At 41.9% G+C, this 25,110-nt stretch overlaps 1 protein-coding gene across 1 annotated transcript in view; it reads right to left on the reverse strand.

The window, feature by feature from the left end:
• The window catches only part of ACAP2 (ArfGAP with coiled-coil, ankyrin repeat and PH domains 2), a 119,572-nt gene that overhangs the window by 58,825 nt on the left and 35,637 nt on the right, over positions 1–25,110 (reverse strand). Inside the window, exons 3-9 of the mRNA XM_065410377.1 lie at positions 23,100–23,219; positions 21,205–21,258; positions 13,250–13,308; positions 11,614–11,797; positions 9,031–9,075; positions 7,391–7,486; positions 687–761 (exon numbers count right to left, since the gene is read on the reverse strand). Coding sequence (XP_065266449.1) covers positions 687–761; positions 7,391–7,486; positions 9,031–9,075; positions 11,614–11,797; positions 13,250–13,308; positions 21,205–21,258; positions 23,100–23,219 — 633 coding nt within the window. The remainder of the gene's footprint in view (positions 1–686; positions 762–7,390; positions 7,487–9,030; positions 9,076–11,613; positions 11,798–13,249; positions 13,309–21,204; positions 21,259–23,099; positions 23,220–25,110) is intronic.

Here is a 25,110-nt window from a genome sequence, read left to right on the forward strand (position 1 = left end):
CAAAATGAATATTGACCCAGATCTTTATAACTATCCATGCCACTGAAGATGTTTTGTTCCACTTGAAACGGCTGCAATTTTCCCAACATGCAATAGCACCAGTTAGTACATATCCAAATTTGCCAATAACTAACTTTCAGTTAGTGTTTAGCTTTCACATTCATATACATTTTAATAAGAAATACAAGCCAAGCTTCCCCATAGGTTTTCTTTAACTGTTTGTCTACAAGAGTGGCAGATACTCTCAACTTCAAAACACTATCATATTTGGCCACAATTCAGGAAGAAAGTAAATAGAACATACATCTACAAGGCCATATGGAGGATGCCCTTTCTGTTGCTATATATAGAACAATTACAGCAAGCAAAAAGTTAACTTTATGGCAATGAAGACTCCAAGATACCATATTCAGAGTCAGATTTCTCAGCATTCGAATATACTCAATTCAGTAGAACAGTGAAATTGATATTTAGCTAGTGCACAGAAATATTGTGACCTTGTTTGGTAACACAATCCGAATGTCTGCAAACCATCTCTCCATTTAATTACCTGTAATTCTATTTCACTGCACTGCAAGGACACTTTCTGGCAGTTCTAATGCAGTGATGCTCTGTTGCTGAGACATACCAAGCAGATGTATAAAATGTGCGTACAGTTTCTCTCTATTTTACATTCCTTCAAGTACCTTTTGTTGAATGGTGGAGTGCTTTTGCTCCATCTCTCTCTTCTCCTTTGCAGCATCTACACCCAACCGATCCAGCTGTAAAGAGAAAAAGAAATTTGGCTCTTTAGACTTTGTAATGCATATTAGAAAAAATACATTATGTCTAGACATTGCATGACTTTTGTCTTATACACAGGAAAGTCACTTCCTTGATCAGAGAGCTTTACCTTTACTATCAACTAAAGTCCTGTTTAAAGCATTTTACTACCATTCTGAATTAACAGGACAAATTTTCCTGACACAAAACCTCTTTGATAGGTGTACATTTCCTTTAGGATCTAAGGAAAACGTTTCCAAGAATAGTATGGTGCCAGGGATATGCGACTGGTACACTGCATTGACGACATGTTCAGCCTCTGAAGAAAGGAATGACTCATGCTTCAGCTGCTCTTGCTGGCTGACTGGTCCGTTCAGCAGCAGCAGCAGCGAACGCCAGACAGAAGGAGAGGTTGGTGACTTTCCCCTCCAAAAAGAAGGTGGTGACGGTCCCACCTGAGCTTTTTTAAAATAGAGAGCTCCCATGTGCTCCCTGAAACAGCATTAAATAGGGCAAGGTTCTATTGCTATTCAGATTGTTTGCGGCTTCCAAGATGTTGTAAAAATAGTGATTATTGCAGAAAACATGGCACACAGGAGATATTTCTAAAAAAAATAAACATTCAAATGTCTTGAGATAAAAAAAATATCACTATGTAAAACCTGTCTTGTAATAAAATATCAGTAAAACTATGATAATAGTGTGACTGATGTCAGTGCTTTTGCCCAGAATTACTTGTGAGAGATCTATGAATATATGATTGGTTAAAAGGTATTCTGACGAGGTGGAGGTGGAAGCTCGTTGACAAATTATTTGGTATGACACAGCGTGTGGTATAATATTTTGTATACTGTTGTAGACTTTAGACTTTTTCAACATCCTATAAAAATTAAGTACAGAAATTTGGTCCTTTTACCCCAAAATAATAATATACTTCCCTCAGCCCCAATCATTGTTACAAGATCACTGAACATTAATGCAAATAAAGATGTTATGGTTTGAGGACTAACAGAGCTGGCACTAAACAGAGTGATGACCAGCAATTTTGCACATGTGACACAGCCTTTGCCCTACCTCAGCACTGGGGTAGCAAAGCTGTATGTATCAGAGCGCAACTGCATTTCTCCACCACAAATCAGTCGTGGAGAAGGGCACAGTACCTGACCAATAGAATCCCTAGTAGAGAACGTCATTGCGTAAACTATGGGTGAGGAATTCTGCCCTGCCCTGCTCCTTTCTACCATTACGGCAATGCAAAAGGAATGGAGACTGGCCGCCTCTCTCTGTTTGCCATTCTCCCAGAAGGAAGAGAGGCTCTGCAGCTGGCTCCTATGCCCCCAGCGGGTGTCCAGAGCATGCTTTACTCCAGCTATCCTTGGGGTTCCATTACTACCTGGCCATGTTTAGAACAGGCCTTCGGCTGCTCTACACTTCATAGGGCCAGGGCTGGCACAAAACTGGCCTCAGAATCTGGAAGCTGTACCCGGTTTCCTGCCAGCACTCTTCCCCCCCCCCCCCGTTGCACACGGTGGAAGATGCTGCAGTACTAAAACCAGTTATCATCCTAAAAGTCTTGCTCTGCTAGACATGAATCTCTCATTGGATTGTATGTGCTATCGTCATATGTGAAATTATGAAGTTTGGCTATGTATGTGTTACTGAAACATGTTCTGAGGTTGAACACACCCACAAGCAGCCTTTCAGGTCCAACAGTTAAAAGGCCAAACAATGTTAATGGCTTATTGAGGAAATGCACACAAGCACAAGGATTACCCCAGGAACTGTGTACAATAGAAACTGCTCAGCGATAGCACTACACAATGGGAACTGTCTGACCCAGGGCACAGCAAAAGAGCTTTCCAGCGAGTGGGAAGAAGATATAAAACGGGGGGAAATGACATCATGATGGTACCTCACTTTCCCTACAACACCTGAGGAATAAAGACTGAACAGGGGGGAAGTGATGGTCCCAGGCTAAGGGATTGCTAGCCTGTGTATGAAAACCTGGGAAACCCAAGTGGCAAAGCCAAGGCAGCTTGTGCCTTAAGAATTTGCCAACCTGTTTATCACTCAGGGTGAGAATTTGCTAATTCATATCCTACCTATCTAGTACATTAAGCTCAGTTTGCGGTTTTGTTTATTTACTAGGTAATCTGCTTTGATCTGTTTGCTATCACTCATAATCACTTAAAATCTGTCTTTTGTAGTTAATAAACTAAGGTGTCTGGGGAAAATCTCAGCTTGGAGAGGAGAGGGAGAGGCGGACCAGGTGTTAAACCCATATACTGGCCAGATCTGACCAGGGCAGGACGTACTGCTCTGAAGTCAGAGGCTGGTGGTTAGAGAGCCTGCATGTAACTGCAGCTGGGTGTGTTCCTACGTGTGTGAATGCTAGTGAAAGTGCAGGCTTGGAGGGCTTTGCAGCTTGTCACAGCAACACAGTGCAGAGGGAGCCCAGGCTGGTGGGTCAGAGGGCTCAGTGGTACCCCAGCTCCAGATGGCACCCCAGGGGGAACCAATCACAGGCGACTAAGGGGGGATACAACGTAGGTCTATAAAATCATGAGTGGTATAGAGAAAGTAAATAAGGATGTGTTATTTACTCCTTCTCATAATACAAGAACAAGGGGCCACCAAATGAAATTAATAGGTAGCAGGTTTAAAACAAACACAAGAAAGTCTTTTTTCACGCAACGCACTGTCAGCCTCTGGAACTCATTGCCAGAGGGTGTTGTGAAGGCCAATACTATAACGGGGTTCAAAAGGGAGCTAGATAGATTCATGGAAGATAAGTCCATCAATGGCTATTAGCCAGGATGGGCAGGAATGGTGTCCCTAGCCTCTGTTGGCCAGAAGCTAGGATTGAGTGACAGGACATGGATCACTTGATAACCTGTCTGTTCAGTCCCTTTGGGGCACCTGCCATTGGCCACTGTCAGAGGACAGGATACTGGGCTTGATGGACCTTTGGTCTGACCCAGTATGGCCGTTATTTGTTCAAAAAAGGCACAAAATCATTTTCTAAATTGATTTTTTGCAGCTGAATCCTTTCACATCACTGCCTGAGCTTGCAAAGACCATATGCTCAACTCGACAGCATTTCTGTTTGGCTATAACATGACATCTGAATACCATATCTGATCAATTTCAAAATTTCAGGGATTGTTCAGGCCTCAAAGGGTAGAGCCCTATGGAATTCAGAAAACCAAAAGGGGGGGCACGAGCCCCTGCCACCTGATTAGCAAAGCCACAGCTCTAAGCACCTCTGAAATCGTCTATAGATCCAACTAGTAAATGATACCCATTCACATCTTCCAGAACAACACTATCCCTGCTCATCCTCCCAACAGAATTTAACATGTTGACACCCTGAATGACTTACATCCCGAGAGAGAGAAGAAATAGCTGCTCTCCCTGCTGGGAGCAATGGGACAGATGTCAGTCAGCAGAGGCAGCCAGAGGGATAGGAAAGAGAAGGAGGCTTCATTCTTTCCTTCCTCCTAGCCACCTGCCTGCTCCCCTGGGGGGAGGGGGGGGGCGCGCTGTACTTTGGGGAAGGAAAAGAAGATAGACACAGAGCCCCTGACATGATAATGGGGAAACCTGCTGTGAGATGCAGAGGAAATGGGAAGCAGACAGAGTGCCTGGAAAGGAGTAAGGGGGTGCGCATACAGCCCCTGCCATGGTGGGGCACTCTGGAACGGGGGAAGGGGAATAGGGGATTCCCCCTCACCAGGAGTTCTGGGTATTAGGGGACCATGGTATGGGGGAGGAGGGAAGGGGCACACACAGAGCCAGTAGCATGGGGGGAAAATGGGGAACCCTGATATGGGAGCTAGAGGCAAATGCAGTGCACACAGATTCCCTGGCAGAGGGAAATTGGGGGACCCTGGCATGTGGCAGAAGAGAGAATGGAGGGCACACACTGAGCCCCAGGCAGCACACACTGGTTAAGGTCTCCCACTCAAACTCTGAACTAGTCTCTTCTGGACTGACATTTCCCATCCCTGCTTTCAACTGAAGGGTGATGCTATTGCTGAAAGCTTGAGAAAAATCATGTCACATATTTGAGTTATGAAAGGAATATGGTTTTCTAACTGAAAACATTAATGCCATGCTTCTTCTGTAGAGACAGCTAAAATCAGCTGAACTTCAAAAGTCAACCTGTAAATCGTAGCCATTTTGAAATACATCTACAACCAAATTGGTTACAAGCAACTGAAAATTCACTTATGAGCATGATCAGCAGGTATCTGCTAAAGTTTTCTGTAGAGTCTAATGAATCCCTGCCCATTCTGGAATGCCACAATATACCTTCTTTCTAACCTGTCAAATATAGGGGCTGCTACCAGTACAAATCATATAACAACTGTAACTCTCTCATGGAAACTAAACAAGCACATCCTTCGCAGCAAAAAATAGACATGATCTTAACATAATAGAAGAAAGTACAGATGGGGGGAAAATAGCAAATGGCACAATTTTAGGATCTTGCCACAATCTTTGTTGCATTTCTAATCTATTGTAGGCATTCCAAGATTCATATTTTACAAAACAAGTTTTCTCCCTCCCCTCCCCCCCATTTCCCCTTACCCCCATTAAGGTAAGTGATTTGGAAACATCAAAGCCTCACTGGGAAAATCTAAAGTTACTATGAAGACAAGACAATTCTTCTATCTTTCTTTTAAAGAACAAGAAAATTACATGCAAAAACCTACATTATAACACTGAAGCTGCAGAATCAAAAATAAAGAAGTAAGCAAATGGAGGTTAAAAGGCACACGAGACAGCTAAAAAAGGTCACACACTTATCTGAACCTTTAACCTACTAAAGTAATACATAAGACAACCCTAATGAAAAGAGATCAAGGAAAATATCTGTATTTTAATAAAGCACCTCTTACACTTTTTTCCCATATCACCACAGCTGCACATCTGCAAACCCCGAGTGTAGATGTTTGAAATCATATGAAGCCACACTGCTGCAAGTCACTTTTTATACCAGTGCAATGCATCTACAGTAGTGATTTGCAAACACAAACATGCATGTATGCATGCACACGCTCCAAACCACAAACCATCTATTGTAGCTAAGTTTAAAGTGTGTGTGCCCTATGCACTTGGCAGCACTTTACGTATAGTCAATTTAAGTGTTTCCGATGTGTAATTAGTAGGGCTGTCAAGCAATTAAAAAAATTGCGATTAATCGCACTGTTAAATAATAATAGAATACCATTTATTTAAATATTTTTGGATGTTTTCTACATTTTCAAATATATTGATTTCAATTACAACAGAATACAAAGTGTACAGTGCTCTATTTATTTTTTATTGGCCTGTTAAAAACAAAAGAAATAGTATTTTTCAATTCATCTTGTTTATCTTAGCGATTGGCTGAACAAGAAGTAGGACTAAGTGGACTTGTAGGCTCTAAAGTTTTACATTGTTTTGTTTTTGAGTGCAGCAGTTATGTAACAAAAAAAAAATCTACATTTGTAAGTTACACTTTCACAATAAAGAGATAGCACTACAGTACTTGTATGAGGTTGAATTGAAAAATAGTATTTCTTTTGTTTATAATTTTTACAGTGCAAATATTTGTAATAAAAAATATAAACTGAGCACTGTACATTTTGTATTCCGTGTTGTAATAGAAATCAATATATTAGAAAATGTAGAAAAACATCCAAAAATATTTAATACATTTCAATTGGTATTCTATTGTTTAACAGTGTGATTAATCGCGATTAATTTTTTTGAGTTAACTGTGATTAATTGACAGCCCTAGTAATTAGTTGTAGCCAACTCCCATGCTTGGGTGAGTCTCTCATACAAGTGAAGAGAGAAATACTTAAAAATAGGAAAATGTAATTGTAAAAACAAACAAAAAATCTTCAGGAAGAGCCAGTACCTGAAATCAGTTTTACCTCAATTATTAAAATAAGAGAGACAAGATGGGTGAGGCAGTATCTTTTCTTGGACCAACTTCTGTTGGTGAAAGACAAGCTTCCGAGCTTATCCACAGCTTTTTTCAGGTCAGGGAAAGGTATTCAGAGTGTTACAGCTAAATACAAAGTAGAACCGATTGTTTAACATAAAATGTTACACTAAATCTGTTCCACCTTATATTGAGCTGTGACACTCTGACCAACACAGCAGCAACACTGAAAACGTTATTAAAATTAAACAGTTTTCAAGCTGACAGTATCCCTTTTAAGTTTCCAGCAGCAATACTAACTGACACATTGCATAACTTGTACATTTTACAGTATATACTGAACAGCATGAACATACTTAACAAAACCGGGACAGATTTTACTATATTTGTGGAACATGGACAAATTAATTTTGCTGTGGGAAATCTGAAAAATGCAAGGAAATATACAAATTATTTTTATGTGCAGCCTTAATGTTGTATTAACTTTTTTTTGCATTTAATTAGTAACACATTTTAAAATGTATGCTTTTTATGCTGACAATATGCCTTCATCGTGGCTATCCCCCAAAGTTTCCACTTTCATTGAATAAATGTACAGTGGCTCTGGTACATACATAGTTCTCCCCAATAGTTTTCCCGAACACAAATTAGTATGTGCATTTTAATTCAGGAGTTGTATTGTAACATTACCTGTGCTCCGAGATCATGCATGTATGGCTTAAGCTCACTAAACAGATCATAGCCTTGATGAAAGAAGGTCAGATGAGCATACATAAAGGATAACATCTAGAATGAAGAAAGAATAAAAGTATACATTAGAAAGGAGTTTTAAATAGAGCGTTATCAGATTTTACATACATAACTCACACTGAATGAACTCTCGCAAACAAGCTTGAAGTGCAGGGCTTAATTCACCACTGCCCTGCACTTCGTGGAGATACACATGAGTACAAAGCAAGTGCAAGGTGGGTGCAATATACCACCATTCTGACTTGGTAGTGTTCTATACCCACTCTGTGGTCACTTTGCACAGGTCTAAATGACTATACGAGGGTCAAGTAGGAAATGAATCACCCCACCAAGTTAAATCTTTCATAAATGGGCTAACCTAATTGACAGGTGAGATCATGTTTTAGTCAGATTGTTTAAAACTTTTGTTAAAAACTATGCAGCTCAAACACCTAAGAAACCAACTGGAAGGTACAAAATCTGTTGGTTAAGGATTCATAACTTCTACAATTACAGCTAAAATAGCTCACAATCTGCTTCCCTGGGACTTCAAAGTCGACTCACCAAAAACAAGAGAAGAAACCATCAAGCGGTCTTCATACATTGTAAGAAAAAAGAAGGGAAGATATCCAGGATTCCAAAGGCACAGAGAAAAAGATTGGTTTGTAATAATGACCAGACCTCTCACAGTTTAAGTGAATTGTACAATCTCACGAAAAAAGGATGTGAAGAAAGGGGAATGTGAAAGGGACAAAGTCAAAGATACTGTCTCCAGTTATGTATCTTCGGACACTCAAGAGACAGGTGAGATTTGAAGAAAAAATGTATATTAGCTTCAAATGGTCCCAATCTATTTTCTTCAGGTAAAAAGGTGCCACTTTAAGGAAATGAGAGACTCAATCTTGAAAACAGATTGGGAGAAGTATTAATTATTTTTAAGTGAATGCAGCTTTCCCAAAGGGTACCTTATCGAAAGCAATGGAGACCAAACTACTCAAGTTTCGCTACAAAACATGTACAGCATACACAATAGCAGTAAAAACCTTAGTGATATTCCTCAACCCTGACATGAAGGGATCACCATTAAGTGTATATCTACACCGCAGTCAGAGTTGCAAGTGCAGTTCAGGTGGGCATACCTGGACAAACTTTAACCTAGCTAGCACAGCTAGAAATAGCAGAGACTATGTGGTGGCGCGGATCTTGGCGCAGCTAGCACAACAAGTACATATCCAGGTTTCTGGGCAGATTTGTCCAGTCTGTGCTGAAGCCCAAGCCATCATGTCTTCACTGCTATTTTTAGCTGCACTAGCTAAATTAAAGTTAGCATGGGTGTGCCTACATGAGCTGCAATCCCACCTACGATTGCAGTGCAGGCATACTGATAGAGTGTAGTTCACATGCCCACTCAGTCTTAGCCTCTCTTGCTACCAACAGCCAGCATGCCAGTTGTGATGGTGGTTGTGCGACATGGAAGCAAACAGACAAATTCATGTTATATAGGTCGCTGATCAGAGGGTGGCAACTTGCAGTCTCCAATGTTTATTTTTTATATTTCAGATTTCATCAGACATTTTACACATAAAATGTAAAGATCTTACCGATTTTAAGATCTCTGATCTCCTCTTAGATTGAAGAACATTAATCTAGGAAAAAACAAACATCTTGCTTCATTCACCAATCCCCACGCAAACTGCAATAATCCAGGTTATGTTCAACTGTTAATAAATAAAGTAACCTTAAAATATGGGGAGAAACAGAATTCAAAAATCTGACTCTTCATAGCAATTTTTTTTTTTTAATATTAGTGAGAAGACAACAACTAATTGTATTTGCCATCACCGTTCACAGTTAGAGAAAAAACTTGCAATGCTAGAATTCCCCAAAGATGCTCACAAAGTTTTAATATTAGTTGAAAAAGTATTTTTAAAACCTCATGGTTCTCATAAGAACCTTATGTTCTTAAAATCTATACATGTAGTGCCAAAACATGTTCAGACACTTTAAAGTCAAGTAAGAAGACTGGGTCCCCACCTCTGAGAGGTGAGTGTAAAAGTGTTCGCAAGAATTCTATTAAGCTAATTACATTTTATCTTCACCACCTCAATCATGCTATTAAGTTAGCTGAAATCACTAACCACTTGTGTTCATTGGTAATCCAAGAAAGTATCATTCATGCCCCTTGTCTTATTTTATGTGCAATATCTGATTTTTCACATGTATCTAGTCCTCTCTTTTTGCTTTCTGGTCAGTGGCTTTAATTACCTGCCACAACGTAAGATTTTCTCAAAAAACCCTCACTTAACTGAGACATACATTACTGTGGAATTCACTTCCTTGGCATGTCTGTTTAATGCTAACAAGTAAAATAATTTTACAGAAGCTGTAAACAAAACAGATGGTATTTTAAAGCTACACATTCAATGCTTTGGAAAGCCTTCTGCAACACACACACACACACACACACACACTTACTTTGAAAAGACTTTTCTGGATAAAAAAAGTAAAAGGGAACTCAGAGAAATATTGAAATACAAATTAAACCCAAGTAAATATAACCACAAAGACACTCCAGTAGAGTCCTTTCATAGTGAAGTCATTTTTTCCCCAGAAGAAAAGCTTCATTGTAAGCAGAAAGGTCCATCTATAACTTGAATTGTTTGCATGGTGGATTACATGGAAAATTTGGGAGTTTCCTTCACCATAAATGCAGTTTTATTAAGTGGACTGTAGTGTACACGAGAATAGACAAAATCCAAAAGGCACATGAATTCCAATATAGAATGTGCAAAAATGGCTGAACGCATGTGATCATTTCTCCTAAGCCTGTATCAAAATAATAAGAGCCTGCTACTGACAGCTAAGTTACAGTAGAACCGCAGAGTTACGAACACCTCAGGAATAGACAGTGTTCATAACTCTGAAATGTTTGTAATTCTGAACAAAACATTATGGTTGTTCTTTCAAAGTTTACAACTGGACATTGACTTAATACAGCTTTGAAACTTTACTATGAAGAAGAAAAATGCTGCTTTTTAACCATCTTAATTTAAAGGAAACAAGCAGAGTTTCCTTGCCTTGCTTTTTTTTTTTTGCCGGGGGGGGTGGGGGGGCGCGGAGGTCTTTGCTGCCTGACTGCATACTTCTGGTTCCAAATGAGGTATGTGGTTGACTGGTCAGTTCATAACTCTGGTGTTTGTAACTCTACTGTACTCCTTTATCTCACATGGTAGGAACTAAATTCACCCCTATATTGACCACTATGAACCACTTATGTTCACTTAAGCGTCTTCTGAAAACTCTCCTCTGACATAATGCCAACAAAAAAAACCCTTGATAATGATTAGGCAGCTGGAATGCTGTGACTACTGCTTGTACTATTCTTTGTTATGTTACACTTCTGATTTATTGAATCAACCTGTTATTTATATATGGAGATATACCTATCTCATAGAGCTGGAAGGGACCTTGAAAGGTCATCAAGTCCAGTCCCCTGCCTTCACTAGCAGGACCAAGTACTACTGTCCCTGACAAGTTTTTTTTTGTTTTTTTTGTTTTTGTTTTTTTAACTCCAGATCCCTAAATGGCCCCCTCAAGGATTGAACTCACAACCCTGGGTTTAGCAGGCCAATGCTCAAACCACTGGGCTATCCCTCCCCACTTCTTCTCTTATACTAAGTTCTTCGGGACAGGGAAAATTTTTATTACATCTGTACAGTGTATAGCCCATAGGTGCAGCCTCAGTACTAATTATAAAATGGTTCACAGATCATAGATGTTGTGCAGGACCTCTGGACAGGAATTAATTTAATCCTCGGTGCTGAGGGTTTCAGATTCAATCCCTGCTGATGACCACAGGATCTGTATCCATCCATGGATCAATACAGACCTGTCATGGCATTACAGAGAAACAGGAACTGGGTTGTCATAGGGGTTTCTTTAACTCCCTACTCCTGGGGGGGAAATTTGTGCGTGTCTGTATTGTTACACACATACTTGCTGACAGGTATTTTGACATAAATTACCAAAATAATTTAAATTGGTGTGATTATGCAGTGTTATTTTGACAAATAAAACTTGTAGAATTTTAAAACATTGTGTGCAGAATTTTTAATTTTTTGGTGCAGAATGCCCCCAGAAGTAACACATTGTTCTTAGAAAACTACACTGATTGTTACACTTACCTGAAGAACGTAATCCAGAGCTATGTGCCGAAAGCATTTTCGTGTTGCAGTGAGAATGTTGGTGGCCTCCTCTACTTCATGTTGTTTATTTCTTTGAACTTGAGCATTTTTTGCTAGTGCATTTTCTTTTTCTTCACTGACTTTTTCAAACTGCTTCTTTGATTCTTTAAATTTTCTAATATCTCTAAACAAAAGGGGAGATAAATTGCAATATCCTTGGAAGGCTCATTTTGTTGATCATGAAATATTTAAAAATACACCAAATTTTAAACCTTTTCTAACATGGTTCTATTTACAGCTCTCATATTTGATCTTTTTATTATTTCCCTTTTCCACCTTAAATATCTCGATCAGTGCAAGTTATAGCACAAGTATGATGGAAGTGTGACTTTCCTGGCTGCTCTGTTCTTCTGAACAAGCGAGGGAGTGAAATGTAAAAGAATACATCTTGTAGACACTGGTATTCATCTAGTCCAACCCAGGACAGATAAAAATCATGATTAAAAAAATCTGACAAAACAAAAAAGATGGGTTGCTTTGTATTTTCTTTAAATAGTTTCCTAATGGTTAGCAGAATTTCAGATTTTACATAGTTTTTTTCTGCTGAGATTCACATTAAATGTTCATCTACCCTGAAAAAGACAATCCAGGATCTCATTCAACATCTCTAGTGTGATACCACCACAAACTCAAACACAAAACTGGTAAGGAAACAGTCCATGCTATGTTTGAAACCAGCACTACCTTCTGATGTATTAAACTTCAAAATGTCAAGAAAGCTGAAATGCTTCAACCAGGTCATACTCTACCATTACAGTTTGCAGTCTGAAGTTAATGGGACTTGTGCTCCTAAGTGGCTTAGGTGCTTTTGACATCCCAACCTTAGATGCCTAAATATGAATCTTTGTTGTTAGTTCTGAAGTATTGTTTTAAAAAGTGAAAGATCTGATGACACTAAGGCCCCAATCCTTCAAAAACGTACGCACATACTTAACTTCATGCTCTGTGAGCACAGTCCCACTGACGTCACGGAGACTACTCCCAGTACAGAGTTAAGGAGCTGCTTAAGGGCCTACAAGAGAAAATTTTAATACAAAAGCTCCTGATATGGCAAACGTTTATGCTCGTGCTTAACTTTAAACATATTGAAGTTCCATTGAAGTCAATGGGACTACTCAGGTGAGTAAAGTTACATATCTGTTTAAATGTTTGCATGATCAGGGCCTTTATTTTCAATCTTTTGTTTTTTGCCCATTGTAGTTTCGTAAAATTCAAATAAGATACCATCCCAGTAGTGACATTTAAAAAATCAGCTATAATTGAAATCATTATAAATGGTATTTTAAAGTTGCAATAGTACAAATGTTCAGATTAGTTTGACAAACACTCAATGCATGATTTAAAGCAAGGATTTAAAAAAAAAAATCCAATGACTGAAAAGGTCTCCACCCCAGTCCAAGCCCTATTGGGTTATTTCTGGCAAGTTTAAGAGGTGCTAGGCAAGCTGTGGCTTGACGATTTCCAAACATCTTCAACCTCTCTCAGAAGCTGATTTCACTTCCTAGTTGGTCTTAGTGGAGATATTTTTCCTTGCGGTTTATTAAGGTGAATTTATTTGAAATGAAAATTAACTTACTCTTTAACGAACGTCTGAAGCTGTGCTTTAATTGATCTTTGGGTTTGGTCAAATAGGGTCTGAAAGAGAAAAAACAAAAAAAACTTAGTTCAATAAAGGATTTGGAAGTATTGGAGTCCTTTTATTTTAGACCCAAAAAAAATCTAAACCCTTTAATTCTGCCTAAGCCCTGGCTCTCCTATGCCATCTCTCTGAAGTCTCCAGGTCTAACGGTAGATTTTGCATTTAAACTGCATTTCTCATTATTCTAATTGTTTTAAAAAAATTAGAAGTATTTCAAAATTAAAAACATCTTTCACCTGAAAAGTCTTAGCAGCATCCCACTCTGCAACAAGATAAAAGAAAAGCTAAAGCTACTCCAATAATGAACACTGGCTGCTGCCCTTGTACTTGTTCCCAATGATGTGCATATGAGAAAGTTTAAAGCATAAAGCTGGGGAAAGAAGTTACCCACCTTGTGCAGTTACTGTAGTTCTTTGAGATGTGTCCCCCTATGGGTGCTCCATTTCAGGTGCGCATATGCCCCATATGCCTTTCAGCGGAGATTTTCACTATCAGTCTCTGTTCAGCCCATGCATGCGCCCTATACATCCTTATGCCCTGCACCAAGGCTAACTAGGACTTAACAGGCGAACCATCCTCAGTTCCTTCTCTACCACAAAGTCCACCAAGGAAACTTCGAAGCAGGTAGTGGAGCACCCACAGGGACACACATTCAATGAAGTATTCTACCTAACATTCATGTGCCTGCAGGGTTACACCTCATTCCAAGAGGTTAACTAAAAATAGTGAATTAGACAAATGGTTACTTAGCATAACTGTGATTCTTCAACATATCTTGTCCCTATGTATTTCATTCTTGGTGGACATGCACCCCATGCACTCAAGACTGAATCTGTTTGGCCAGCACAGTGCTGTTGGGGCACCTCACCCGAAAGCATAAAAGATGGGGTGACCACAAACGTCTCAGTTCCTTTGCCAGTACACAATTCAGATAGTAATCGCTGCAACAGCGGGGAAAGAGGGCAGGTCACAGAATATGTATGGACAACACATCTCGAAGAACCACAGTTTCCCTAAGGTAACCATTTCTTCTTTGAGTGCTTGTCCAAGTGTACTCCTTTCTTGGTGACTCAGAAGTAGTAATCTGTATGATAGGAGGTGGGTGCTTTTTGAACAATCGTTGGACAGCTGTGCCAAAATTGGCATCAGCTCTTAATGCCTCTACCAGGGAGTAGTAGTGTAAATATATGTACTATACCCCATGTTATCAATTTACTGCAGATCTAAGATTGGTACATTTCTCAAACAAGCTGCAGTAGCTGCTTGGTCCCCAGTGGAATGGACTGTAATCATTATCAGTAGGTCTAAACCAGCCAATTCATAAAGTTCGACTCAACTGGAAATCCAATTAGATAATCTCATGGTCAATATTGCCTGACCCTTTACCTGACTCAAAAGGTGGGCCCATCAATCCCTCCAGCCTTACATTACAGTCCCAAGGTATGGGAGGCTCCCTAATGGGGAAAAACACATGTATAAGGCCTTCAAGCAATCTAGCTACCGTTGGGGGTATGAATACTGGGTGACCCTGAATGGGCAGGTTAGCTGAGATTGCTGCCAGGTAGACACTTAAGGAGCTCATAGACAGTCCTGAGCTTCCCTAGTGCTCTCCTGCCAACAAGGCTACCGCCGCTCGTTGAGGGTGGAAGTTTTTTGTCGACGGGAGGGCTCTCTCTTGCCGACAACCAGCAGCTAAACGGCATGCCTTTCAGTGGCACAACTGTGTTGCTAAAAGGTGCAGAGTGTAGACATAGCCTTAGAAAACAACCTGCAAATGGCACATTTCTCAGGAATGTGCCTGAATCGGAGGTCCAGAAAGCACAACTTCAGCCCATCATTAAGCAGCATCAGCCTATCAACAAGACAGAGAGAGAGAGGGTACGTCTACACTTACCGGAGGGTCCGGCGGCAGGCAATCGATGTTCTGGGATCGATCCCGGAAGTGCTCGCCGTCGACGCCGGTACTCCAGCTCGGCGAGAGGAGTACGCGGCATCGACGGGGGAGCCTCCCTGCCGCGTCTGGACCCGCGGTAAGTTCGGACTAAGGTACTTCTAATTCAGCTACGTTATTAACGTAGCTGAATTTGCGTACCTTAGTCCGAAGTGGGGGGTTAGTGGGGACCAGGCCAGAGACTATTGACACTCTCTCTCTCTCTCCCCCCCCCTCTTTTTAAAACAAAACAAAAAACAAAACAAAAAACCACAACTTCTCAGGGTTTTTTTGAGGGATGGGGGGGGGGGGGGGAGAGAAAGACTTCCCTGACCCCAGTAGAGCAGAAGTCTTCTGGGTTTAAAAACTAACCATCACCTACCTAACACTAATACCAATCTAAAAACTAGTTAAAAGAAAAAACGTAGTCGCACACTGAGCAAGAGGCCTGTGCACAAGCTCTCAGGGTTCTAACTTACGTACACTTACAGCGCTGCAGCTATGCCGCTGCAACACTTAGTGACTACGCTACCTACGCCAATGGGAGAGCGTCTCTCGTCAGCCTAGATACTCCACCTACTTGGGAGGTGGTAGCTGTGTCTATGGGAGAAGCCCTCCCATCAACCAGGAGTTTGGTTGGTATAACTACATTGCTCAGGGACATGAATTTTCCATACTCCTGAGCGACACAGGACTTGCATCTGAAGAAGTGAGGTTCTTACCCACGAAAGCTTATGCTCCCAATACTTCTGTTAGTCTTAAAGGTGCCACAGGACCCTCTGTTGCTTTTTACAGATTCAGACTAACACGGCTATCCCTCTGATACTTGACAGTTATACCGACGCAAGTTTGTAGTGTAGACCAGGGCTGAGAGATGGTTGGGGTCGTTACACGCTTTATGCCTTCAGCCAGAGGGCACAGCTATACCCAGGGTGCAGGGGCAGCCCCAACAGACATTGCTGGCCAGAAGAATCCAAATTTGAGCCTATGGGGCACATGCACACCGAGAATGGAATCCATATGGACAAACACTCAATGTGACAGTTACACTGCTAGCACATAGAGATGAAAACAATTTCAAGTCAGCAAAAAACACTCTACAATCCCAAAAGCATTTTACATAAAAGACCTAGCGGGTAGAAAGATCAAGAATGTTTTCATCATGAAATTCTTGGGGTTCTTAACATATTCTGTTAAGTATTAGAAAACCATATATATGTTACTTCATTTCCCTAGAGTAATGAGACATGCTAACTTGAACTAAAATAAGAAAAAATCATTTAAGATGTCATCTGTAATGAAATGTGGGTGTTATATTATTTATAAAAAACAATATTCAGGAACATTTTTCTAAAATATACACACAGCTCTCCAGCAGTGTATGTTGTTTTCATAAGAATTCTGCTCCTTATTCCTCCTACACTGTGTAACTTATCTGCTAATTTCAGAACTTCTATATTTAATTCATGTACCTTGTTGACTTGAATGGAACCCACCAATATTGACCCATAAAGATTTACTGCTGACCTCATTGTCTTTAAGCCTACTGACAGATTTGTGAAGGAAAGGATAAGGGGTTTCCGGATTACCCCTACTACTCAGCCAAGTGCCAATAAGATAAAAGAGGAAAATTAGTGACAATTAACAACCTGAAGACCCTTATCAATTGGAATCCAACTTAGAGAAACTCCTGTACATCACCACTAAATAGTCCTATAAGCCACCAAATGTAATTCTAAACATAGACAATGATACTTGAGAAACAGATGCATACAATTCTATCCTTGGAGATCTGGTTTCATTTCAAGGATCCTTTCCAACTACAGGGTCATATTTTCCAACTTCAACACCAACAACTGGTTACATACAATTTGAGAGTAAATCAGGTATTGGGCACCTAGCAGAAAGTGTGAGTAAGCTGGCCAAATACATGTTCAAATACTTTATTTGTGCATGTATACAGCAGATATTGGCACACATGTATTAGGTGACAACTCGAGGTGCTGCTGACAGGCCGAACGGAAGGACTGTGAATTGGTAGTGTGCATTGTTCACAACAAACCTGAGGTACTTTCTGTGGGGCTGAGTAATTGCGATATGAAAATACGCGTCCTTCAAGTCGAGGGCAGCATACAAGTCTGCTGGATCCAGCGAGGGGAGGATGGAGGCCAAAGAGACCATGCGGAACTTGAGTTTCTTGATGAACTTGTTGCGTTCTCGCAGGTCTAAGATGGGCCTGAGGCCGCCTTTGGTATTAGGAAATACCAGGAATAGAAGCCCTCGCCCCTGTGCTCCTGAGGAACCTCTTCCACTGCCCCTAGCGAAAGGAGCGACTGCACCTCCTGTATAAGGAGTTGCTCATGAGAGGGGTCCCTGAAGAGGGACAGGGACAGGGGGTGGAAGGGCGGGAGGGCACAGAATTGGATGGAGTATCCCCTTTCTACCGTGCGGAGCACCCAGTGGTCCAAAGTAATGTGGGATCATGCACAGTAGAAAGGGGAGAGTCAGGAGAAAAAAATAAGATGGGGTGGATCCAGATCTTGCTCTGGTGCGCCGTCCTCGACCGCACTTTCAAAAGGCCGGGTTGGCCCCTGAAGGCAGTTTGGATTGTCTCAAGCCCTGGCCAGAGGGTTGACGCGGCCTTCTCCTGCCGCTCTGATTTCTCCTTCTGGAGCCATCTTGGCAGTTCTGATGACCAAACTGTTGAGGGGGCTGCAGATGGAAGTGTCTCCGCTGTGTTGAAGGCTTATAGAGGCCCAGGGACCTGAGGGTGGCTCTGGAGTCTTTAAGACTGTTAAGCCTTTTGTCAGTTTTTATTTAGAAGGGAGTCTCACCCTCAAAAGGCAAGTACTGAATGGTTTGCTGGACCTCGTAGGGGAGGCCAGAAACGTGGAGCCATGAGTCCCTTCTGATAGCCATTCCTGTGGCCATAACCCTGGTGGCCGCATATGCCCCCTCAAGTGCTGCCTGAAGGGACGCCGTTGAGATGAGTCTCCCTTCCTCTACCAACGCCGAAAACTTGGCACGGGAGTCCAAGGGGAGCAGCTCCATGAATTTGGCCATTGCCGAGGAGGTGTTGTAGGAGTACCTGCTGACGATGGCCTGCTGATTGGATATGTGGAGCTGCAAACCCCCGGTGGAGTAGACCGTTATTCCATAAAGGGCAAGCCTTTTCGCCTCCCAATTCTTTGGGGAGGGTCCTTGGAAGCCCTGACGGTCACGTTGGTTGGCAGCATCAGCCACAAGAGAGTCAGGTGTGAGATGAGTGTATAAATGCTCGTAACCCTTGGACGGCACAAAGTAGTGTCTTTTGTTGTGCTTTGCCGTAGGGGGCAACAAGGCTGGGGTCTGCCACAGAGTTTTTGTGGTGTCAGAGATGGTCTTTATCGGGGCGGGGCAATACGAGCAGGTCCGGAGGGGGCGAGGATGTCCACCATTGGATCTGCATCCTTCACTACCTCCTCTGCCTGGCGGGGGAACAAATGAGGCCGAGGCCACCGACGTTGCCCTGAAATTAGATCCTTGGCTGCGACCTTGGCTTTGATAAAAAGCCCAGGGAGTCCAAAAGGGCCACTGCACCAGGGGCTGCCATTGGGCTGGCCACTATGCTGGGTAAGCGTGCCAGTCCCAAGTTGACGTGGACCATCTGCTCCTACTCCTCTGGGAGTGATAGGTGCCCGAGCCCAACTTGGAGATGTCTGAAAACGATGACCACGGAGAGTGGTATTTCTAGGCACTGTGCTTTCGCGCAGAGGGCTCGGGGATTGGCGTGGCTGGGTGTGCTCCGGTGCTGGCGACTGGTGTGGTGGAGTCGGAGATCGGCAGGTCATCATAGCAGGCTTTCGCCTTGAAGGAGCCTGGGGAGCGACCGGTGCCAGCGACTTATCCCGTCTGGGCGGAGAGAACGGTGTCGCGAGGTGAAGCAGTTCTTGGGACGTCTCCGGTGTTGGAGGGAGGTGCAGCTCATGGCTTGACCTCGGCGAGTGAGCAGGGTCCAGATTCAGTCGCCCCTCTACATGGGCAGGAGTCAACACGACCATCACCAGTGGACAGGGACAGGAATGTAGTAACCAACAGAAACATGAATCCTAGTCATTGGATGTTGCAAGGAAGGTACCATACTGGAAAGATTAGTAGGCAGGCAGCCCAGCAGCAGCAAGGAGAATGGGGAGAGATCTACTTAGCCAGCAAGCATGACAGCCTGCTGAGTCCCTAGACACTGCAACTTCACAGATTTTTAGATTCCAAGGCCAGAATGGATGACTGATCATCTAGTCCTGGGGTTCTCAGGACAAATAATTTGATGGCCACAGAGTGCAGCCACCAACTCTTGCTCTCACACTTTTTCCTAAAATACTTAATTAGCTTTAGGAAAAAGCAAATAAATATGCACATATACACGTCCAAATCGTAATGTATTTATTACTAGCTAGTAAGTCTGTTGTGAAAAGTGATATTAACAAACATACAGGCATCACTTTTCACAGCAGACTTACTCAGCCCTGGCAATTTTGGGGACAAATTAAGCCCTGGAAGGGGAAAAAATTGGGAGAGGCAGCTGGGGCCAGGGATATAGCAGGGGGCTGGGCCCAAAGCCTTCTAGCCAGAGGACAGAGCCCAAAGCCATGCACCCGGAGCCTGGGGCCAGCTGCCACGCAGCCGGATCCCAGGGCTGGAGCCTGAAGCCCTGCGGCCAGATCCAGAGCCTGCTGCCCCGCCACCCCAGAGCTGAACCCCAAAGCCTGAGTCCCACGGCCCCTGGGAAGGAGGGGAACCCATGGCTGCCTGCTCCTCCACCGTTGTGCCCCAAGTGTCTCCAGAGGGGGGCAGGGCTCAACCCCTGATGGTGGCCCCAGCAACCAACACCAAGGCAGTGTATCCAGGAGCACCAGGGAGGAGCCACTGCTTCCCCCCACACACACACACCCTCCAATCACAGCCTGGGAGGCTGTGGCCACATTTGAGAAATGCTGTAATCTAGTATGACCTCCTGTCAAACACGAGCCATAGAACTTCCCCCAAATAATTCTTAGAGTAGATATTTTAGAAAAAAGATCCAATCTTGATTTTGAAATTGTTAGTGATGGAGAATGCTCCAAAACCCTTGGCAAGTTGTTCCAATGGTTAATTACCCTCAGTTAAAATTTACACCTTATTTCCAGTCTGAATGTGTCTAGCTTCAACTTCCAGCAACTAGATCCTAGTATACCTGTCTCTGCTAGACTGACGTGCCCATTATTAAATATTTCTTCCCCATGTAGGCACTTATAGACTTCAGGTCACCCCTTAACTTTCTCCTTGTTAAACTAAACAAATTGAGCTCCTTGAATATATCACTATAAAGCATATTCCCTAATCCTTCAATCATTCTTGTGACTCTTCCCTGAACCCTCTCCAATTTATTAACATCCTTCATGAATTGTGAACACAAGAACTGGACACAATATTCCAGCAGCAGTTGTAACCATGCCAAATATAGAAAAAAAATAACCTCTCTACTCGTACTTGAGCTTCCAGATGGACTCCACAATGGTACAAATGACTGCTGTGTTCAAACTTGGCATTTTCTCTGTTTTCTGTTCTTGACTGACCTGTCTCAGTTCCAAAGAAGGAAGCTGCACAAAGAACAGAGACACTGCATCTGCTATATCATCTCTGTTGTGCCAGAAAAACTGAGCAAACAATGGAAAGGGGAAGCAAGACTCAGACTGGCAAAGAACTCTGGCTGCAAATTGGTTCTGCTGCCTATAAGCCTGCTAAGAAAGGAGGAGTAACCCACAGTTTCCAGATCTGCATCAAAGGGTGCAGAGTTGAGTTCCAGCAATATCTGCAGAATCAAGGCATACAAATTTCAAATGCATTCAGAATTAAGGGCCATAAATATTATAATATACCATTAGCTATCATAACCTGTTTGTTTACGTGACATGGTCACAATCATCCTCCAATTACCCACACTTACTGTGTGATAATTGATCATTTCCTGTAGGCTGTCAGAAAACTTTGTCAAGCTGGTCTGTAAGGAAAGAAAACAAGTAGGTAAAGCTAAATCCCATCAGATATGGAACACAAAAAAGTAAACCTTCCAAAGGCTATAGATTTTCTGTTATACTGAGAACATAAGAGTGTATAGCAGGGGTTCTCAAACTGGGGGTTGGGATCCCTCAGGGGGTCGTGAGGTTATTACATGGGGTGTCGCGAGCTGTCAACCTCCACCCCAAACCCCGCTTTGCCTCCAGCATTTATAATGGTGTTAAATATATAAAAAGTGGTTTTAATTTATAAGGGGGGTGTCGCACTCAGAGGCTTGCTATGTGAAAGGGGGCACCAGTAAAAACATTTGAGAACCACTGGTGTATAGAAACATCTTCCTATAGACTTATTTTAAATTACTTTAGTTTAATGATGAAGAAAATATGTATATTATCCCCAAGAGAGTACATTTCTTCTTATAATAATCTACTGCTAAAACTACAAACAAAAAAGGTTCTTTTTTGCTTATGACAACAATAATGATTCCCCAGCTGCTGCAAATCAGCATAGCTCAACAGAGCAACATCTCAGGTGAATTTCTGTATCCTTTACAATGTCTCCATGAAAAGTGTTATAAAGCAGTGGTCCTTGGCCTTTTCAGGCAACTGTATCCAGAAGTTAGCAAACAACAGAAAGCTACCTGGAATTCAGACATTCTCAGATTTCATTATTAATTATGAATGGTCCAGATTTTCCATGGGAAACTTTGCTATTGTATGTGCATTTTTCAGTAAAATCATTTTCAAACAAAAAATGAGAATTTTTCAGTTAGATGTAAACTTTATATTGAAAACACACACACACAAAAAGACATCTTCACAAGTTTTCAATGAAAAAAATACATAGGCCAGGTCTACACTACAAACTTACATCAGCATAACTGTGTTGCTCAGGGCTATGAAAAAATCCACACTCCTGAGCGAGTTTTACCGTCCTAACCCCCAGTATAGACAGCACTATGTCGAAGGGAGAGCTTCTCCCATCAACATAACTACTGCCTCTCGTGGAGGTGGATTAACTATGCCAACCGGAGAAGCTCTCCCGTCGGTGTAGTAACATCTTCACTACAGTGCTACAGCAGCACAGCTGCAATGGTGCCACTGCAGCATTGTATGTGTAGACAAACACTTAGTTGAAACAGCAAGTCAAAAATTAAGGGGGCGGAGGAAGAAAAACAAATCACACACAAAAAAGGAACGTTTTTATGCAAAATTCCATAGAACAAAATTTGTACATTTTCTACGACAAGTTATGCCAGTTTACCAGACTAAAGAACTTAGCTGTACCAGACAACATTTGAATTTGAAATGGGCCCAATGCAGTGAAAAGGTAGGCCAGGAGAGAGTTTTATTTACAAAAAGTGCTTTACCTCAGATCCATGATCTAAACTGATGCTACCTATTTTGTGGTTTATTGTAGTCAAACCTAGACCAATGGTTCTCTGGCTTTTCCATACCAGTACCCAACCCCCTACATAGGACGGGGCACAGTGATTGTGACAGTCACGCCTGTTCAGAACCCTGCAAGTTGAGAACCCTGTCCCAGAATATTTTTGGTAGGGGTCTGGCACAACCCAACCTCCAGTGCAGGTCAGAACCCAAAACTGAATGGGAGATTGTGTCATGGCCTGGAATGAAGCCTCTTCATCCAGACAGGCGTGCCAGTGACGGTTAAGTAAATTTGTATAGAAGTAGCAAGAATGAGTAACACTGTAAATTAAAGATTTCTCCAACACTTGCTCCCATTTAAATTATTACGATATATATGTTTCCACTTTTTCTAGTTATACTATTCCTTTTAAATATTTAACCCTCAAACACTTACCTCAATTATTACGTCCTTATTGGAATACTGTGCAAGGTCTCGAATTCCATTGACGAACTGCTTGTTGGCAACACAAAAAGCTTTACCAGTATCAATCATTGCAATGCAAAGCTTCACTAGCTAAAAGGGAAAAAATGATCATGGTAAATAAAAAATTTTTAAATTACTTTGTTCTACAGAATTTCAAAGTTAATTTCCTGTGAAAGACAACTCTTAGATAACCTTTATAGGTACATAGCAAGCAATCACACACAGGTGCAGTAATTGTTATTTTGACCCATTAGATAAGCCAAGTTGTTGTAGCAGATTTAGTCCAGGCATAGGAGGGAGCCTGAACTAAAACTAATACTTTAGAAACCAATTATTTGACTTAAGTATTTCAGAAATTGCTGCTTAATTTTGCCCTAAGCTGTACGAAAACACTTAACCGCAAGCTGTTATAGACTGATCTCACCGGCATGCCAAGAGACTGTTTAGAGTGCTTGTGACATTAAGAGGTTTATTCTGCTCACCATGGGTGAGCACAAATTCCCTTACAGTTAACCAAGATCTCTCACACATGCTTCAAAAAGAGAAGGCAACTCCAAGTCATCACCATCAGTATGCTTCAGCGGTAGCACTTTCACTTCCTCACCAGAGGAGATGGATTTAGTCATATTCTATTTTATTGCTGGGTTATTACCAAGATTGTCCTATCAATGAAGTACTGTACTGCCATGCTGTTTCTGGTTCTTTAGTTTAAAAAAAGAGTGGGCTTAACTTCTAAGAGACAGCGATAACTCCAGTGTCTTAATTCACGTACCCTCTCTAAAGGAAACATTCCGATTTCCAAGGTGGAACGTAAGCTAGTGCTTTGTGAAAAATGGCTGCTCCGTTTGCTTACAGAGTCAGTAAAATATCAGTATCTTACTCATTACTGTGTAATGCACCTTGACTGTTTCTTAACTGCAGAAAAGGACCGAGGGGTTACAGTGGATGAGAAGCTGGATAGGAGTCAACAGTGTGCCCTTGTTGCCAAGAAGGCAAACGGCATTTTGGGCTGTATAAGTAGGGGCATTGCCAGCAGATCGAGGGATGTGATCATGCCCCTCTATTCGACATTGGTGAGGCCTCATCTGGAGTACTGTGTCCAGTTTTGGGCCCCACACTACAAGAAGGATGTGGAAAATTGGAAAGAGTCCAGCGGAGGGCAACAAAAATGATTAGGGGGCTGGAGCACATGATTTATGAGGAGAGGCTGAGGGAACTGGGATTGTTTAGTCTGCAGAAGAGAAGAATGAGGGGGGATTTGATAGCTGCTTTCAACTACCTGAAAGGGGGTTCCAAAGAGGACGGATCTAGACTGTTCTTGTTCTGTCATCTGGTACCACTGAGGAGTAATGGTCTCAAGTTGCAGTGGGGGAGGTTTAGGTTGGATAATAGGAAAAGCTTTTTCACTAGGAGGGTGGTGAAGCACTGGAATGGGTTACCTAGGGAGGTTGTGGAATCTCCTTTCTTAGAGGTTTTTAAGGTCAGGCTTGACAAAGCCCTGGCTGGGATGATTTAGTTGGGGATTGGTCCTGCTTTGAGCAGGGGGTTGGACTAGATGACCTCCTGAGGTCCCTTCCAACCCTAATATTCTATGATTAACTATGAAAAGGACTCAGTGCAACCAAAAGTCTACTGTATTTTTCTCTTGCCCCATTAACTCAAAAGTTCTACAACTCATACCTAGCTGTTGCTTTCACAACACCCTGATTTTTGCTCTTTTTGACTTGACTGCAGCTGGAACAACTACAGTTCCAATAAAGATTAAAAAAGAAAGTATACTTTTGCAGTATCTTTATTACAGCCAGTTGTTTTTAATCTACAACTATGTGTGACTCTCAGACTTGTAACAAACCAGAATGAAGCAATATGAAACTGATTTAAGGAGGAGCATATTACCCAGCATGCATGCAAGAGGAAAGAATTTCTCCTATTATACTTTTATAAACACTATCCTATTACTGTCTGAAAGAACTGGAAGATC

The sequence above is a fragment of the Emys orbicularis genome, chromosome 9 (assembly GCF_028017835.1).
Source record: "Emys orbicularis isolate rEmyOrb1 chromosome 9, rEmyOrb1.hap1, whole genome shotgun sequence".
NCBI classification, from domain to species: domain Eukaryota; kingdom Metazoa; phylum Chordata; order Testudines; family Emydidae; genus Emys; species Emys orbicularis.